Below are 20,316 nucleotides of genomic sequence, written 5' to 3' on the forward strand. Positions count from 1 at the left end.
TGGCAGTTCATTTTTCTGGGTCAGATTAATAAGTATTACCAAATTCTTTGCTAACAGATAGTATGTCAAGCACACTGAATCTAGCCATATCACCAGAAACAGATACTCTAGCCATCTCAGAGGTTAGAGTTTCATCAGCACGCTACAGCACAACTTCTAGAGTCTTTATGTACCTCTAGAGCAAAAGAGTACACTCAGACATGCATGAAGACCTTTTCAGCATCAGAAAAGAAAGCAAAGATGGATACGAGCTTCTATAAAAGCACCTCCTCTGCATGCAACTAGACATTACATAGAAGAAATAAGATGCCAGTGTATTCAGAGAAAGGGAACAAGAAGACATGGCTTTGGATCTTGTACATTAGAAAGGTGCATACTTGCACATGGCTGTATCAGAAATTAAGATAAATACTTAATCACAAGCAGTAGAGCAGCAGCTTTCCACTGGCATCTCTATCCCACATCTACTATTAGGATCTTTGATTTACTATGTTACTACAGATATTTGGTGGGTATCTGGCAATGACCGTTTACAGACTGTTACCTAGTTTTGGGAACACAATGGGAAACTGCATACCACAACTGCATAACTTAAGCCTGTGCAGTGCCAGCCACAGTCCTGGCAAGAGAAGACTTGACATTACAAAAGCAGTGCAAAACACTGAGGGGAGCTGAGAGGTGGGGCTGAGACTTAACCTTTGAAGACCTAGGTAAAATAAGTTAAAAATTAAAAAGCTTAACTCCTAGACTAATCAGTGTCTGTTACTAATGAAAATGTTCCTATTTTCCTTTCCCTGGGATGGCAGTAACCATTGTTAATGATCTCCCACATATTTCTCCCCTCCCTGCCCCCAACTAGAAATCCTCATCTCGCTACTCAAGTCATTCAGTGACAACAGATGTTCTTCCTTAGAAGCAGAGTGCAATTGTGTGACTGATCCTTGTACACCTCAACTACGTGCATCCGTTGCAAACTCTTCAGTACTTCAGCACAGTAGTACTTGTGTTAGCAATTGTCTTTTTCAATGAAAACAGAAATTGCAATTTGTCAGTTTCCTGACTGTGGAGTGACTTGTTTGCAGCCACAGATAAGCAAAGTTCAGCTTTAAAGTGTTTGTTCATTTTTCTGTGTATATTTTGTTTATTTGGAGCACCTTCTGAAACACGCAGTTAACTTCTACAGCCTCAGTAATCCTATCTTTGAAGGAAGCAGCTCTGCAGTCTATTACAGCAGTAAAGACACACTATTGAATGAAAGCAGCCCAGGCTCACAATTTTCGTTGATCTCGCTGTAACAACAGGCTAATAATCTTCTATACTGTAATGCTGATTAATGCATTACAGAAGACTTCAGTCAGTAAAGGCCTAAAAGCAAGTCACAATCTCCTTGCTGTCTGTTCACTGCATTCAGAAGTTTTATTTCAGACAAGCATTTGCCTTTCTCACAAGGGAGACATGCATCACATTTGCAAGCTTTCAGTCTTGAGTTTCAGTGCGTTGCTCACTATGGGGAGTGGAGATATACTCTGTGTATTCCATCTGTGGGTGTTAGGTAATGAAACCATGGGGGGTTCCACCCACAGTAGTGCCGTCAGGGCAAGCTGCAATGCACGATCCATATGTGCTGCTGCAGCACTGCTTCTAAGCCACTCAGTCAATTCTGATCCTCTCCCTAGTGCTGGAGGGTACAGCATTACAGTCTGCAGCTCTAAATGTTTTAGGACATGAGTAATTACAGTGTGCTGAGGAGAGAGGTATGATTATATTTAAGCGTACTTCTTTCAGTGAGCAAAAAAGAATTAAACAACACATGAAGATGCTGTGTACTATCTGAGTCAGGAGAAAAAAAAAAACCAAATTGAAAAATGGGTGAGTTATCTAGTTAATTTTTCCAGGGCTGGTTTTCATTCAGCTATCATAAACAGAATTAAGGAATTCTTTCCCCAACACTGTAAAGCCTCCTCTTAATTAAGAATTGTCAGCGTCTGGTGCCACTGACAAGCACAGCTGAATTTATAGAACTCAAGAGTTTGTTTAGTGGCTAATTGGAATTTCAAGACAAGAATTAGCTGAACTAATTTGCTTTCAGCAACCTTGGGAAGAACAGGTATGAGGAAAAAGAAAACACAATTAAAAAAATCTAGAAGCTACATTTTTTATAAGACACTCTGATGGAGATATTTACTGGACAAAAGTCACAGGTGGATTTGTTAATATGAAAGAGATAATAAAAACTATTGGATGTAGAACAGCACACTAGAAGCAATATTAAATAGTCCTGCAATGTTGATTCTGTCTGCTATACAGAGAAGTAGGATGAATGAGGATTAAAGATACCTTCATGATGAATTTTCTATTACTGCGGGCATACATATCAAATGCACTGACAGCTGATTCCCAATCCCAGAAACTAAGTTCAAATGGAAGTTACATAGTAAAAAGAATGGGAATTCTACAGCAATCACAGAAGTGCTTTCAGTGATGCTCTCGCAAAATCACTGAAGAGTGAAGACCTATATCCTTCACTTGAATTAATTTGCTTACTGCAAAGGACTGAATTACCATTGCCAAATCACAGTACATGACTTATAATTCTTTTCTTCACATCTTGCTAGCTGATATTTTAACACTCAGTCAGTGTAGAGATCCTTTTTTAAATTATACATTTCATTTGGAGTTGAATATACTTTTCCAGTTAAGTCTTCAGATGCAAATTTAATATACAAAAGAAAAAAAATCATAAGAAAGGATAGCAACTGTTCTACATCAAAACTTAAATCTAAACACTAGCCTTTAAACTCTTTGACTAGACCACTTTTTGACCCAGTCTTGGGATACGTGCAGTTTATTCAGGTAAGAGAAGCAAGTCTAGAGTATGATCAGAAACAGGGTGGCCAACAGGGCAAGTTAGGGAATTATTCCCTTCTGCTCTGCCTTCCTGAGTGTGTGTACTGTACTGTGCCCAGACCTGGGGCTCCCAGTACAGGTAGGATGTGGAACTGTTGAAGAGGGTCCAGAGAAGGTCACAGTGATGATCAAAGGTCTGGAGCACCTCTCCGATGAAGAAAGGTTGAGGAGGCTGGAGAAGAGAAGGCTTCTCTTCTCCACTGTGGCCTTCCAGTACTTGAAGGGAGTTTACAAGCAGGAGGGAGACTATCTTGTTGCACAGCCTGATAGTTACAGTACAAGGGGGAATGGCTTTAAACTAAAAGAGAGTAGATTTCAGTTAGATTTTAGGAATAAAATTTTTAGTTTTTCAGGAGATGAGGCACTGGCACAGCTGCCCAGAGAAGCTGCGGATGCCCTATTCCTGGAGGCGTCCAAGCTCAGTTTGGATAATGCCTTGGGCAGTGTGATCTACTGGCAAGCAATCCTGCCTACAGCAGGGGGTTGGAACTTTAAGGATCCTTCCAACCCAAGTTCTGTGATCCTATGACTGCTGCATCTTATCCAGTGCACTTTCATACAATCTGTACCCTTCCTCCCCCACCACAACAAGGCTTTAAATTATATGAAAAAAAAAAATAAAATCAAAAACCCTATTCCATTAACAATATTAAATAAGTTGCATTCAATTTTTGTCCTTTTCAGAGGGTCAGGTGCAGCTCCCTTGGAAAGGAGAACATATAAACCACTGCCAGGCAGTGTTCTACTAGATTTGAAAAGGTGCAGCCCTAAGTTGCTTAGTTTTTCTAACTACTAAAAATGCAGAAGATGTTTGATATACTGTTTTAAAAGAATTCTTGTCACAAGCAACTGCAAGTTCCATCAACTACGTATATTTTCTACTTAAAATTAAAGTGTATTGCTCCACTGACAATGGGAGAATGTTTTACCTTTACTGTTTACATTTGAATTTTCTCCTTGAAAGTAATAAAACAGAAAGATGCCATTCAGGCCAGACCATGGCAACAGCAGATTGGTCAAGTGCCTCCATGGTAGGAAAAGCCACAGTGACTCAGAATAAAATCTTCATCCTTCTTCAAAGAAGTAGGAAGCTCACTCTTGAACCCCATTTGTACAGAATTCACTTTAATTTATATGCCAAAGAATTTGTCTCAGGTAAGGAGACAGGTTCAGAAAGCAAAGGGAAAGAGGAGAAATCTCTGCCCCCATGCTCGCTTCCTCTTTCCTGAATGCCAATGGCATGACTCTACATCTACATCTACAGCTAGTTCAATAAATACACACACTTTTCCAAAGACAAATACTGAAGAGTTTTCGTTGTTTCAGTAGGAAACATCAAGTTATTCTGGAGCTGAACACATCACTTCAGCATTTTAAGGACTTACACAAATAGCAGCTGAGCAACACATCGCCTTGTACTACATTTCTCAGGCAGCTTTTAATACTTTAAAATATACAAAATGCCACTTGCATTTGGTGGACATCAAGTGATAAGGTTAGTTCACAAAAGTAGTTGCCTTGGAGAAATGCCATTCCACAGCCTATCTTAATATGGCATACTGGAAAAAAAAAAAATACTGCCATTAGAAGGAGAATGCCTTCTGTTAACCACTTGACCAATAACTTTTTGCAATAAAAATAATTTTTGTCACATATGGCAACACTCATACCTCACTCTACAAGTCACCTCCTTCACCAGTTCAAATCTTAACCAAAATGCACATTCAGTTAGAGAAGGAAAACAAAGCCACAGGCATCAGCCAATCTTCTCCCCAGCCTTCAAAGCATTTATTTGATTTCCTGTAAAGTATAAAATTGTTCCCTCAATCCATGCAAGCATTAAAGCCATCAACCCATTGGTCACTGTACTGCACTATACAGAGTCCTAGATCTTGCACGATACAGAGAAACAAATTTAGAGGGAATGTACTGTTGCAAGATGATTTCTGAGAAGGATAAAAGCAAGCAAATTTTCTGTTGTAAGTTTACTGCTGTAACTGAATACCAGGACTCCAGCTGTGGCCTGTGATTATCCTTCCACGAGAGTGAACAACGCCTAACATTAAGCGTTGGTTATATCAATTTGTAACTCCTATCACTCGGCTGTTTGCTGGACTATCAATAACCACTAGCAGCAGCTTTCAGCAAGAACACCACAAATACACAATCCTTCCTTTTCCAGTCTGTTTGCCACATCAGTATGGGGTCATCTGCTGTAATTTCTGCCCTCCAGCATTTTATAATTAGCCTTTACATGTGGTGATGTAAAAATCCAATCATACCTGGCAGAAAGTGGTAATCAATAGAGGCATGGTGCACAAGATGTTTGAGTTGCTACACTGCTGTCATTTTTTACGCTAAGAAGAACAAATTCCCTTTAGTGCTCTCTACCCTCAGATGATCTGAGTTCCTCAGAAAAAGCATTTGCTTTGAAAAAGACTATAGAAGTGTAACTTACACTAGACCAAAAGAGCAGTTTGTAATCCACTACAAATCCGAATTAGCCTTGAAATACATTGGAAGGAGCCTGATGTTTTAGCTGCATTACTTAGCTTCTATGTACTGAAAGATTAAAAACCTAGGGTGAAGATCAGACAACATACAAGCAACTTCAGTGCTATGTATATTAGCTATTGATGAATGCTAGAAAAGGGTCAGCTGAGTAGGCAGCCCAAGTGGCTGACAGGCCTAGTATTCAATATCCAGGCCGTGTGTTCTCAGCTGCTTCAGTGGGATTCTTATTGGAGTCCAGCTACTTCATCAGTGTGTGTCACATGATGATATATAACCTTCAGTATAACACCTGAAAATAAAACAAGACCAGAGTCCTCATACTCCACTGAACAGACATGCCACCAGCAGCTGAAAATGGGATGAAATTCTGAACTGCAAATGAAATGCTCACAACTATGCAGTCTTGTTGGAAACGTGGGCATACCTAAAGGAAATGGATACCAAGTGTGATGCAAACCTTCCCATGTAGTCAATGCAACAGCACGCAACTCTCCTCGAGGCACACTGAAGCATAGCTGCATCAGCAAGTAATTTTTAACACCGATGGAATCATTTCAATCCATTTTGTCTCACATCTGTAATGCAACAAATAAAAAGACAGCAAGACTTTCCAAAAGCAGGAGGCTGCCTCACATGTGAATGCTGTGCCTTAAAAGAGGTTTTACAAAGCTGACAGATATCCTTTAGGGTTAGAAGGAGCACCCTCTCTGTGCTAAAAGAACAAATACAACAAGATGAAACTAAACATCCAGTTCCCTGAAGATCATTCCCTTGCATCACAGCAGTTCAACAAGAATCTTCTGCTTCTGCAAGTTGAAGCTTTTCACATACTGCACATCTCTCAATGCTAAAAAAAAGAAAAAAAGAAAATAAAATTGCTAATCTCAATGGAATATCCACCTGAGAGGAGGAGGATGCAGTTAGGACTACTAGCATTTAAAATAAACTGACAGCAGTAAGTTGTTATCTAACAGTTCAAAGCCACCACCGTATCTGGAAGATGCACTTGCCACCGGCAGTGGAAGTCTCATATCAAGTACTGAGGAGTGGGAAAGTTGGAATCTGTCATGCTGGTTTAAATCCAGACAACAAACCTTCATGCAGAGGCAGATCTTCAGACTGAAATACCAAGAAGTGTCAACTAAACTCCCGTGCACACTGTGGAGTTGAGTTTTTGAAAGGTAACTTTTCATAATACTGCCTAAGCATTTTCCAGCTTCTAAGTAAACAACAGGAAGTTCTTTGCTCTCACCTATGGTAAACACTGTAACTTTTGCCTGGTAATATTCCTGCCATTCACAAATAACAGAAGAATTTTTGCATAAAGCTAAGCATAACCAGAGAGACTCACCATGGCTTAGAATGAAGAAACACATCAGAAAGTCACAGGCAAGGTTCACGTATGAAAATTGTGCTCTGTTTTAGAAGCTAGAAATGAACCATTGACTCACGGTAAATTGTACTTGTTTTCAAATACTGGCACATGAGATATGCTGACTGAGATAAGCTTCCTCTGGCTTGCTGCCCCTTAGCAGAATGTACGTTCCCCTGTAAACACATTTAGATGAGGCTATAAAACTTGGAGCTACAGGCACTATAACTGCACTGTGGATTCCAGAGTCACGCAGTAAGATCCAAACCCAAGTCTCCATATGAAAAGTTTGGGTTTGAAAACTCCAGGATTGCTAAAGAACTGATGTAATGATTTCTTAAAGTTGGTGTCTATATTCAACCTCTATATAATGAGAAACAGCAGCTTTCAGAGCCAGGAAACAGGCCAGCTGGCTTCCCCCTTTCATACAAGTCCCACACTCTCTAAAATGAGAAGTGAAAGAAAGAGTTCCTTTAAAAGCAATTTGAACTCCCACTTAAGTGCATCTATAAGGGCTCTGTTAATTACCTGTAAAGATGCATGCTCTAGCTAGTGAAGTCTTGCATCATGGGAAGATCACTGTCCCATGTTGAGGACCTCCACACAAACTTGTTGACTTGAATAAATTGTAAGAGTGTGGGCGACGAGTCACTATGTTTTATTCATGTTTTGAGCAATCATGTCTTCCTCTGATTTCTACAGAGTACCATTTTAGAACATTCTGTAAACTATCAGACTTAAGAGATACAAAGAAATTATGCCAAAGGCACTGAGAGCCTGCCAGTCTCTGCAGGCTAACAGCTGACCATCTGCTATGGAAACATCCACTGCCATTATGTCATCCATGTCATCCATGCTCATGCCAAGTTGAGATCCAGTTTGAAGCAATCAAGTCTACTGTCAGTAGTCATGCCACAGTTTGTCCCGCCTCTGTAACAGAGTGCAAAGTTTACAATACTTTCTTGAAAGGACATGTTTCTCTGGTCTTTTAAAGGGATGGTAGAACAATCTTAGCTCAAGTAGACACCAGCCTCTTTGAATCTGCCCTTATCAGTGTTTCACATTTCAGCTATAACCTCATCTCCTAAACAGCTAGGGAAGGGGAAAACAAACAAATGAACCCATGCCTTCTTTTTCATTCCTTCTTTAAGGATATAAAACCACCTTGGCAAAACACAGCTGAATCATTTTTTAGAGCTCTATGGCCCAACTACAGCACTGGGAGCTCCTGCCAACTGCCATCTACCTGTGCTAATTTTGTGTATCAGCTTGCAACCAAAAAAAAGGGTTGATTGTCACCAGTTAGCCTCAAGCTGCAGATGCATCCTGGCATTAACTTGCAATTCTCAGTTCATATTAAAAGCACAGTATACCTTTTGGTGGCCTTCAACCATGACCATGCCTGTGTACTCATACCATCCCACTCCCCCCACCCCGAAGCAAGAAATATCATACACTTTTGATTTTTATCAATGGCTAGAAAATAGATTCTAGCAAAGGCAATCAACTGACACAATGTCTCAGCTCAAATGGCCAAATTACATGTTACAAAAATACACAACATTAGCATGACATCGGGATGTCTCAGCATACAATTCCTTTCATTAAACTAGAATGAGATATAGATACAATCTAAAAAAAAAAGCATGAAATCACATTACCCTGGACAGGGAGGAAGAACAGGAGGGTATTTAGACTTGGTTAGTCTGGAAGTCGGTAGTAATAAAGTATGCTGTCTACTGTGCCTACTAATAAGCTGTAAACCTTAGATGCCCTGTGGATTCTACCATTTGCCAGCAGCATAGAAAACACTGTATTCCATGTATATTCACAATAATATGGTCAAGTCTTGAAGGCTGACATCCAATACCATCTGTGGAACTAGTTAGGCTGCTAGTATATTGCCTCTCTGATGGACTAAAAGTACTGCAGCAAAAATTAATTTCACAACCTGAAGAGGAGAATTTTTATGAGTGCATGCAGCCTACTGACTACTAGTCATAAACTGACTGCTAGTTACAAAGCCAGGAGAAGCACCTGACACACTCAGTGAGACCTGGAGAGCAACCTTATGAGGTTCAACAAGGGCAAGTACAGAGTTCTACAGCTGAGGACGAATAACCATATGCACCAGCACAGGTTAGGGACTGATCCACTGGAAAGGAGCTCAGCAGAGAAGGACCTGGGTGCTTCCGGTGGACAACGGGTTGGCCATGAGCCAGTAGTAGCCCTGTGGCCAAGAAGTCCAACGGTATCCCAGGATGCATTAAAAAAAGCATGCCCAGCAGGCTAGGCAGGTGATCCTCCCCCTCTACTCTGCCCTGGTGAGGCCACATTTGGAATGCTGGGTCCAGTTCTGAGCTTCCCAGCTCAAGAAAGATTGCATTTCTAGAGAGAGAACAGAGGAGGGCTGCAAAGATGACTGAGGGCCTGGAGAATCTCTCTTGAGGGAAAAGGCTGAGAAGGAGACCTGGGACTATCCTGGAGAAGAAAAGACTGAGAGAGGATCTTATCAATGCTTATAAGTATCTACAGGATGGGAGTCAAGTGGGTGGGGCCAGAGTCATTTCAGCAGTACCCGGTAAGCAATAGCACAACAAGGGGCAATGGACAGAAACTGGTACAAAGGAAGTTCCACACAAACATGAGGAAAACCTTCTTTATTGTGAGAGTGATGGAGCAGTGGAACAGGTTGCCCAGAGAGCGTGTGGAATCTCCTCTAGAGATACTCAAGACCCACCTTGACACTTTCCTCTACAACATCCAGCAGGGAACCTGCTTTAGCAGGAGGCTGGATTACATGATCTTCAGAGATGCCTTCCAACCCGTATAATTCTGTGATTCTATGAACCCACCTTTTCAAAACTTCATACTGTTTTTTAGAATGTTTTGTGATTGAATTAAATACAATCAAAATAGTAATATTAGAAGTATTAAAAACAGTTTTAACAGTCTACCATGTGGCTTGCAAGACTTCAGAAAAAGCAGACATAGCTATACTCCAGAAAGTGACAAGCTAGCCTCTGCCAAGTACTGCCTTCTAACAATTGCCAACATCGGTTTTATTCAGGTTTTGTTCACGCCATCAAGCCCTCATCCAAGCAAAATTTTGGCCAGTAGGGAAGCTAAGCAACTATGCTGAGTCTGATGAAGTGGGATACTCCAGTGTTCATTTACCAGCTTCACACTGCAATCTTACTGGTACTGCTGGCCAAAGCAGAACAAAAATACTGTTGCAAACCCTTTGCTAAGGATCAGTGCCTGCAAAGATCCTAGAAAGGCTTCTTATACTGTATTGTTTGAGCTCAGGGTTCAGACTAGTGCTGTATTACTCACGTTTTTCTGTACACTGGAAGCCTTGTGCTGAGACTCTGACCCTGATTTTCCAGTTTGCATCTAGTCCTTGCTGTTCAGTTTTCACAGCATTTTAAACCCAGGCAGAATATTGTTCCTAATCTGCATGCTGTGTATTGAAGTTTGGTGATTCAAGTTTCATCAGACACTCACTGGTGTGACTTCTTTTGTGTCTGTGGTATTTTCCCTATGCACACACCAGAACTTGTCCTTTTCCGCCCTTATCAACATTCTAATCTGTGCCTGGAAAATAAGCTCCAAAAAGGAACAGCACATGTTAAGTTAATGATACTGTTCGGTACAATTGACTCATCTTTAGACTATAGAAAGACTAAGGGATGCCTTCAGCAATACCATATGTCTGCAACTGACTGTGGGATATCTTCCATTTTTTTTCCTTGAGGACTAGGGGATATACGTAGCACAGTTTTGGTAATGGAGGAGCTGCAGGAGTGACCTATATGAGAAAGGGGGTCTCTTTCATGGGCTACAGGGGATATCTGATTCAGCAGCACCATGAGCCTCCTGCTCCACCTCTGATGCTGGTGTTCGCTTTGCTGATTCTCACTTTTTCACTGCCTGTCCAGCATTTCCTGCCCCTTCTTAAATACATTTTCCAAGAGGTGCATCCAGCTCAACTTCTGGGCTCAGCCACATCCTACAATGTGTCTGTGGTGGCTGTATCTGGCCAAGGACAGTTTCTTCGCACCATGCAGACATCCTGCTGCCAACACCTTGCCATGGACATCCAATACTGAAGGAAAGGTGAAGTGCAAAACATGTCAGTTGTCTCAAGTATCTTGAAAACAAGCAGAAAAGCACCAGATGCAGGAGTGCCTTCACTATATTACCACCTCTTCAGAAGGAGAGACTGATAGTACAACAAATTCTTCTCTTCAGTTACAGCTTTCTCTCAATTCCAAGACCAGCGGCTCTTCAACCTGCCAGTAGGCTTCAAGATAGGAGAGGACATCAGGTGGGGAAGTATCACCCACCACCGCCATCTTCTCCATCCAGCAATAAGCACTGAATAGCACCCAAAACTCTGTGTGCCCTTCAGAGTTATCCTGACTGCAGTCTACTTTTAAGAACTTCAGAGGATCTTTCAAGAAACACACAGGACCACTCCACCAGGGTACTTTCTTGCACAGTACACAGAAGTCTTAACTAATGGGACAGGCTCAGGTAAGATGCATCGAGAAGATGAATTTAAGAGCCAGGTCAAGAAATCATACACACAGATCAAGTCAAACAACGGGAAATAAAAGAACAGATTATTATTATTATTATTATTTTAATTATTGCTTTTGTCAATCACTGCAGCCCAGGGCTATAGGATTACTGCCCCACAAGAATATGATGATATATTCAACCAGGAAATAGAAGTGATGAAAACTATGGATGGGTCACTGCACTATTGTCTGCTCTTCCAGGAGAAGAAAAAAAAATAAAAACCACACACCTTTTTCATCTGTGCAGAACCAGAAAATGCTAGGCTTCATTTACATAAAGGAAAAGAAGCCATATTGTACTGACAATTTCAGGAACAAGGGACCACAAAGAAAGCAGAAAAGGCATGACTGCTGCATTATAAAGCTCTACTGACAGAAGTCATTACAGCAGAAAGGCCCAACCTGTCCCAAAATTGGTCATTTGCGACCTTGGCAAAGCATCTCTGACAGAAGGATCTTGACTGTTGGAAATAGACTAAGAATATGTCTTCAGTGGCAGAAAAGCCAAAGGGAGGGAGGGTAGGACTAATGAATCTAACATTATCAAGTTACACTATTTGGATAAAAGGATGTTTAATATTACTCTATTTACCACTCTTCTCTCTCCTGTCCTCCTTGTCCTTAGGCACTGCACCATAAGAAGACAGAACAGTTTAGATGCACAAAATTGAGTGATCTTGATCATGTTTCTGCCTCTGAATCCTAACTCAAACTCAAACTTCTATCCAGGATCAAACACATTTTTAAGAATTATTACTTTGCCAAGTCTTACCTTAATAAAAAGGGGAACCTTCTCTTGGTACACATGCCTCAAAAACAGTATTCAAATGAGGCAAAGATGGGAACAGAGGTAATGTCCTAGGAATGTTCAAGACTAGCTCAGACTTCTTATTAGCTCCCCTTACCCATTACAGCTGTTTGTACTTCTACTTAGAGATCTACACAACCCCAAATAAAGCCAGTCTTCAAAACCATTTTGAGACAGGACACGAGCTAAGTCCACAAAAAACAGAGTGCTATTCACCAGAGAGTGATGACGACAACTTTCAGGGGAAAAAGGTGCTAATCTATTATCCACTACTGAATGGCCTACTAAAGTAAAGAATCGCTTGCTTGGAATGTTTATTTTCTGAGAAAGAAATTCGCAATTCAGACTACATCCTAGCTGAGACAACAAAAACAAGACATTGTACTAAAACTGATCTACACTGAAAGCCATTTCTCTCATATATAGAAACTGACAAATTATTTTTTTTACACCTCATTATATCTTATACTGTAGTGGTTCCTTTATAAGAGTATGAAGGATAAAGTCTGATTTGTGCAGAGAGTCACTTCTTGACAATTTTTTTTAGAGTAATTCCACAGCCACCCAGACAAAGCATCACCTAGACTGCAGAGCAATGCAGAACTCATATGTCTGTGCTACTCCCTTCAGTAAGAGGCCATAAGTGCCAACAAATCTGGAACACTCTCCAAACAACCTCAACAGCAAACAGCTTCTGGAATACACACTTCGTTTAACGATAGCGGCACTGATGCAAGGAACTGAAGATAGCACAAAAGCCATCCAGCTAGAGATACGTAATTATGTAATTATACATAGTAATACCTTGTACCTCTTTCTTTACTGAACCTGGGAAGAAAACTTAGCCCACTGCTTTTGGTCAATCACCATTTCTCTTTCAACATTACAGACCATCTTAATTCAAACTCATTAGGTCATCCACACAGTTTGCAGGATAACAGGCAAAAACCCTTCAGAGACAAGTATCTGTATCAGCAAAACACTGACACCAGTCCTGCGTTTCAGTTGCCAACATGATTTAAACTGTATCTCTTTTCAGAGCCTTTGTCAGCCACATACGAAGAGACAAAATTAGACTTGAGGTGCAAATACTTTTCTATTTCTGCAATATGCACACAGGTCATCTCCACAGTCACAGAAAATTCCATCTTGATCCTCATCTTCGCTTCCACATTTAATGAAAACCTCCCAGCTTTTGATCGGCCCCCCGGAAGGGCTTCGAGCTTACAAAAACTGTTTTGAGGAAGCTAGGAGACTTTACATGGTCTTTCTAGGCCATGTGAGACATGATATTAGACACTCCAGAGCTTCCTCCAGCTGCAAAATAATTCACTGACAACATAAGATAAGGAAAATCCCAACTATTCTGATCGTTTTCAGAAAAAGGAACTTGTTACAAACAACCACAGATGTAACAGCCTCACTGCTTTCCACTTCACTTCCCTAACTGACAGATCACTGGTCTGTTTCTCAGCTAAATCCTTATAAGTAGGTCTGAACAGAGCTCCTTTCATTTTTTTTTTTTTTTTTTTTTCGGATCTATATGTGTTTTAACATTTGCAAGTCACGATATGTCCTTTCTCTGAAAACTTCTCCCTGTTGATGCCTTCAGAGCCAACACCATTTAAGACTGGATGCTTGCTTTGCCTGCCTGCCCCACCACCAAACCCCCAGCGAAGCATTAGCACAGCTTTCATAACAACACTGAGAACGAAGCATCTGTGCTGTGCATGAGTGTTGCCCTCACAGCTGAATGACCACATCTCATGTATCCTTAACGTACATATATTACATCCACAAATTCCTCAATAGCCTTTTTCACTGCTTCAAAAATAAACGCATAAATAAAACCACACTGCTAATCCTCATCTCACCATGTGAGCACTTGCCTCACCTGCTATATCTTACTGCAATTTATTTAATGCAACGCAATTAGCAGAGGGAGATGAATCACTATCACTGTGCAAACTTAAAGGCGTCTATTGGAATGAAGGAACTACAGGAGGGGAGATACCAGTTTTTAAGTCCAAAAGGATCAGAGCTCTGATGTTCTAGCTGCAGTGCCTGGCCCCAAACCATCACTGCATCCTATATTTATGCTTCTTTTCCCCCACAGACATTTGAGAATTTGTTCAGTGTATGACTTCCAGCAGAAGTTCTTACTGGTATGAGAGCTGGGATTCAAAAAAGTGGTAGATGTTACTAATGAATGTAAGCAGCCTATTCACGCTCGGTACTTCTTCCTTACATAACAAGTCTGTGCAGCACCCAGAGTCCATGCCAAAGGACAGCTACAATGCAGCATCCATAGCAAAGCCTGCACTTGTAAGCTGAGCAAGTACAGAAAGCCACACCAAGGTAAGCATGAAGCAGCTCAGCTTTTGTTCACACAAAAAACTTCATTATACTTTTTTTTCCCTTCCTCGTGCACATGGATTCACACTCAAATCATGCTTTTTAACCCTGACAGCAACTTCCCTCTACTTAAGCACTATTTACCAAAAATTAAAAAGAAACAAAACCAAACAAACCCTCCACACACCTCGCCACCCACTGTCTTTCTGTAACCTCCAGAGCTAATGCCTTCTGTAGAAAACATGAGGACAGGCACTGTGTCCCATCCTCACAGGACTCGTGTTCAATGGTTGACCTTTCCACTTCATTTACAAAGCCCAACTGCTAAGCAGGACACTGGCAGGTAGCAGCCAGGTGTCATGTCACACAACCCAAGACACTAAACACAATTACAGAGATCCTTAAGGATGCAGAACCACTGTGCTGATAGTAGAATTACAGCTTTTAATAATACACTGTTCCAATCACCTCACATATCGTCTCTAGTACCTACAGCCCTCACTGTCAAAATCCTTCACACCTCAATTGAGAATGTAAGATAAGTTTTGCCTTCCATTTCCTTTCCCTGGCCCTCCTGTGCTACTTATCCATCAGCAATGCAGCCAGCCATGCAACTTAGAGCACAGCCCCCACCCGCAGCGTTTCCTGCACGCAGGCAGGGGATGGGCCTCTGGTTCTCATTACAGCACCAGACCCATCCTGACACTTGCTCACAAGGCACACGCCAGAGTTCAAGGAGCTGCTTGACAATTCACGGTGCTGAGGAGATGTCTCAGGTTTAAGAGTCTGAGAATACTTTATCTTCTAAAATATGAACCTGATTTTCATTTATAGCCCGCAATTTTGAATGTGTGCATCTCCCACTGATAAGATTCTGTCTTTAATGATCCCAGATAGTTAAATGCTCAACTAATACACACGGCCTAGAAAACAGAAGATAAAACGAACAAGGACTTCTTCCCAGGAAGTGATTCCCCCCCCTCCTCATGGGTATCTCACATGTAGGTGGGCAGGAAATGGCAGGGAAGCCTGCAGGCTTCAGTCTCCCCCAGTCTCATTCCCGAAGTAATAATACTAGCATCAATATCCAAGCACAACTCTTTTCCAGACCTCATTACAGCACTGGTAAATTGTTTCTACCACACTTCTCACTTCAATCCTACCTATTCCATATAGCTCTTTCGCTTCTCTACAGATGTGTGCATGCACATGTGTGTAGAATATATACACATTAATATTGCATAGACACAGCATGGTTTTAATTATACAAGAGCCAAGCTTTTTTCTTTTTCCGTTTTAAAGCTGAAGCTTCTAGTAACAGACACAGTAGGACTGGCCATACACAGCCTACAGATTGAGAAGTGTCGACAGCTACCAAACATCAACATAGGCGATATCAATAACCAAGAAATTTATAGTCTGTGGATTATCCACACTCATCAGAAGATGTTTTACTAACTTACAAGAAAACAAGGGAGATTACATGACATTAAGACAGCAGATCTATGTTAACAACAGTTTATGCTTAAGTCAGTTTTCAGTCAATGGTGATAAATCAGAACCACAGAATGGCTTAGGTTGGAGGGACCTTAAAGTTCATCTAGTTCCAAATCCCTGTCATGGGCAGGGCTTCCCCCCACCACATTAGGCTGCTCAGGGCTCCATCCAACCTGGTCTTGAATGCCTCCAGGGTTGGGGCAACCACAGCTTCTTTGAGCAGCCATGCCAGCTCCCTCTGGCACCACCCTCTGAGTAAAAACTTTGTCCCTAATATCTAACCGGAATCTCCCCTCTTATGTTTTAAAGCCATTCCCCTTTGTCCCATACTATCAGACCATACAAATAGCCAGACTCCCTCCTGCTTGTAAGCTCCCTCTAAGTACAAGAAGGCTGCAGTGAGGTCTCCCCAAAGCCTTCTCCAAGCTGAACAAGCCCAACTCTCTCAATCTTTCTTTATAGGAAGGGTGCTCCAGTCCTCTGAACATCTTTGTGGCCCTCCTCTGGACCAGCTTCAGCAGCTCCACATCATTCCTGTACTGGGGGTCCCAGGCTTGGACTCAGTACTCGAGATGGAGCCTCATGAGGGCAGAGTAGAGGGAGACAACTCCTTCCCTCTTCATGTTGATCATCCCTCTTTTGATGCAGCCCAGGATATAATTGGCTTTCTGGGCTTCTGCAACGGCACACTGCTGGCTCATGCTCAGCTTCTAGTCCATCAGAATCCCCAAGTCCTTCTCCACAGGGCTGCTCTCAATGAATTCTTCTACTGACCTATATATATATATCTGGATTGCCTCAACTTAAACGCAACACCTTGCACTTGGCCTTTTTGAACCTCTTTAGATTCCTGTGTGCCTACTTTTTGAGCATGTCCAGGTCTCTCTGGATGTCATCCCTTCCTTCTATTGGGTCAATTATGCCATTCAGCTTGGTCTCATCAACAAACATGCAGAGAGTACACTCAGCATCTCTTTGCCATACACACAGAGCACTGGACATGGCTGAAGGCTGACATGCTGTGTTCCATCTGAACGGCTAGCCATGAAATCATTAGCACCAAAATCTGTAATTATTTTCCAGAAGTAATACTACCACCTGTGAAGAAATATAGTATCATCAGAACTGTGTTTGCATGCACCTGCACCAGCATTACTTGATAATGGAAATAGCCAAGAGACTTCTTGATACAATACTCAACTAACCTTCTCTTCTGAGTGTTTTTTACCATATGTTTCAAGCATTAGAAAAAAAAAGAAGAAGAAAAAAAGAAAAAGCACTTACTTTCAGGCATCATTAAAACCTGCTATTGATTGCAACCAAAGCTGGACAGTTTCTATGGTGAACAATGCCAATTATCATCATACAATTAAGCACCTTCACCATCCTAACTCCTTGGTGTCTCCAAGAAGGGCCTGACAGTTGAGTGGGTTGAAAAGAAGGAATTGTCAAGACAAAGCATTACAAGCTTATTGCCTTTTAAGAAACGTTTTGACTTCAACCTTGTTTCATGCATTAACCAGCTACAGCAAGTCCAGAACAGACAATAAATCTCTGAAACAAAGCCTCAAGCCATCCTCAATAAAACATGACAGAAACCACCAGGCAGACCACAAAGCTGCTATCAGATGTCTAAGACCTCAGCACCTGCCCTTACCCTCTCCAAAAGCCATTCCAATCCACAGCATACTGCTGACCACTATGCCGTCACCTAACCTCTTCAGAAGGCCTCTATGGAGAGGCCATGCTCCTGGCAAAGCACTTATTTGTTCCTGCTGGGCCCCACCAGGGCAGGGGGAGGCAGTGGCAGGCAGGTGCCATCCTGCCATGTGCACGACCCCCTTCCCAGGCTGGGGCTGTGCTCTGTGAGGCACGCTTTTCATCTAGAAAGGCAGCGCAAAGCAAGAGGTCAAGAGGAAAAAAATGGCTGAAAGAGTGGTATTATGCAATACGAGAAGAAATGCAATAATAACTCATCGTCTCCTGGAGATTTCTCACAGCCCTTTCCACTCACGAGCTGGATTACAGTAGCAAGCCAGAACGCCCAAAGCCACATCCCAGAGGGCCGCAAGCTCAGCCCCGTGTTTCACTGCGGATACAAAAGGGATGCTTACAGTCCAGGTGCTTCTTCTTGGGCCCCATCACTTCATGCGTGGTGGCTTTGCAGACGGCTCTGGCTACGGCCGATCCCGTAACGCTGTACTGAGCAGCTGCGATGCGATCTGTCAGCGTCTGACCCGACATCTTCGGTTGCCGTTCGTGCCGCTGCCTGCTCTGCAGAGGCAGAAAACACGCGAGGGGAAGGGGCTCGCGGGCTGCGGGCCGTGGGGAGGCGGGGGCCGCCGCACAGGGCTCCTCCGGCCCCCCCGCCCTGCTGCGCGAGCGTTCGCCTCGCCAGACAATTCCAGAGCGGCTGCCTGGGGCAAAAAAAGGGCGATTTCAGACACTGCGGGGATAGGGAAAAAAATAAGGAGAATAGAGGGAGACGGCACAAACCGCGAATGAGGGCCGGGGTGGTGGGGGAGCGGGGGGGAGGAGGAAAGCTCACCCCCACATCACCTGCCCGCGTCCTGCCCCTCGCCGCCTCCCCGGCCTGCCCGCTCCCCCCGCCCCGGGAAAGGGCCGCCATCAGCGCCTGGGGGGTGGATCAGGCAGAGTCGGCACCGACCTGTCAACGCGTCCTTCCCTCCGTCCTCCGGCCGCCGCCGCCCAGAGCCCCCCCCGGCCCCGATAGCCCCAGGTGCGGGGCGGGCTGCCCCCTCCTCCCGCCGCCGCCGCCGCCGCCGCCGGGATGCGCTGGGCGTGCACGGCCGGGAGCCGCCGCTGCTATTTCCAGCCTAATCCTCCCGCAGCCTAATCCCCGCGCGACTGCCGCAGCAGCGCCGCCCCCAGCCCGGTGCAGAGGGCGGAACGCAGCCGGCCCGCACGCCCGCTGCAGGTCGGTGGCCCGGCGCGGTCAGGTGACGCGGGGTTGAGGCGGACCGTGCTGAGCCGTGCTGAGCCGGGTCGGGCCGCTCGGTGCCGCCCGGGGAGCCCCCCGCCCCGCCGCGCCCCTTAAAGGTGACGCCTAGAGAGTGCCGGGGGGCTGCGGGTTTCCAGCGAAAAAAATAATAATGATAAAAATAAAAGCGTAACTAAATAGAGCAGCGCCGGAAGAATAAAGAACGCACAGCACCTTGTGCAAATGGGGAAGACAGCAGGAGCCGCCGATGCTTCTTCCTCTGTCTGCGGTACGGTCCCGTGGTTAAGCTTCGAAATGATTCACTGAGACATCCCCAAACTGCGTGCAAACTGGGCTTTAATTACTGCCTAAAGCTGTCAGCGGCCCCGGAAAGATTCTCTGTTACTGAAGATATCCTAAGGACCGCGGTTGTTGCGCTGGGCAGAGCGCGTTGCCACCAGCAGCAGCAGCTCGGGGAGGTTGTGTGGTTGAAGCCCAACCGAGCAATGTGCGGAGCCTTCGGAAACGTGGTGCACATGGAATAGCATAAATTGTCTGAACTTAGTTCTGGAGTAAAGTGATTACGGTGGGTGGGGTCTAAACGGGATGGTGCTGGTAGCAATTACATTGAGCTGCTGTCGGAGCAAATTTAAGAAGACGATGTGTGTTGTTAATTACCCGAATACAGCAATGTGCACAGCCGGCACTGAAGATCCCTGCATAGGAGACGATGGCTGGGTCGTGTTGTATGCAGACACACTGCACCATTTCCATTCATTGCACCAAGAGCACAGTGCTGCCTGGGGACTGTGTTCCATGACAGTATGAAACAGCAGCTTTTTCACTACTGCTTTTTTTTTTTAATGTAACCACCCAGAGTTTTTTAAGTTGTAGGTAGCCTGAAAGCTTATTGCAGCAATGCTCCAAAGTTCCAGTTCCTGTTTCTATGGGAAATCGCTTCTGAAAAAAATAATAATAATAATAACAGAACACTTCAGGTGGTGTTTGTGTGCCCTGAAAAAAGATGCTCAGCCCCTCCAGCTCTCAGTATGAGTCAAACAGCCTTCCTTTTGCAGAGTGCATTGATTCTTTCAAATTGCAAGACTGAAATGTTTTCTCCTGCACAGTGTTTGAATTTAATTTGAAAATATATGTCACATATGTCAATAAGAAGTGTTAGGAACTTGCAAACTTTGAATGTTCTCATATTTGAGAATTTGACCCTCGTGTATGAGAATCTCACAAACAGTGGGTGTCTGTAGACACAGTGTTCAACTTTTATAATAGAGAAGGTATTTAATTAGTGGTGTAACTTGTTTTTAATGTCCATTGTGCA

At 43.3% G+C, this 20,316-nt stretch overlaps 1 protein-coding gene across 6 annotated transcripts in view; it reads right to left on the minus strand.

Annotated features, from left to right (window-relative positions):
* SNAP91 (synaptosome associated protein 91) overlaps positions 1–18,754 on the minus strand; it is a 71,052-nt gene extending 52,298 nt beyond the window's left edge. For all 6 annotated transcript variants that reach the window (XM_042815329.1, XM_042815336.1, XM_042815321.1 and 3 more), the window contains exons 1-2: positions 18,708–18,754; positions 18,154–18,313 (exon numbers count right to left, since the gene is read on the minus strand). In XM_042815329.1, the coding sequence (XP_042671263.1) occupies positions 18,154–18,283 (130 nt within the window). In that variant the 5' untranslated portion in view covers positions 18,284–18,313; positions 18,708–18,754. The remainder of the gene's footprint in view (positions 1–18,153; positions 18,314–18,707) is intronic.
* Between the last annotated feature and the right edge of the window lie 1,562 nt (positions 18,755–20,316).

This window comes from Centrocercus urophasianus, unplaced genomic scaffold, assembly GCF_019232065.1.
Source record: "Centrocercus urophasianus isolate 14NV4802_14NV808 unplaced genomic scaffold, USGS_Curo_1.0 seq_10, whole genome shotgun sequence".
Lineage (NCBI taxonomy): Eukaryota > Metazoa > Chordata > Aves > Galliformes > Phasianidae > Centrocercus > Centrocercus urophasianus.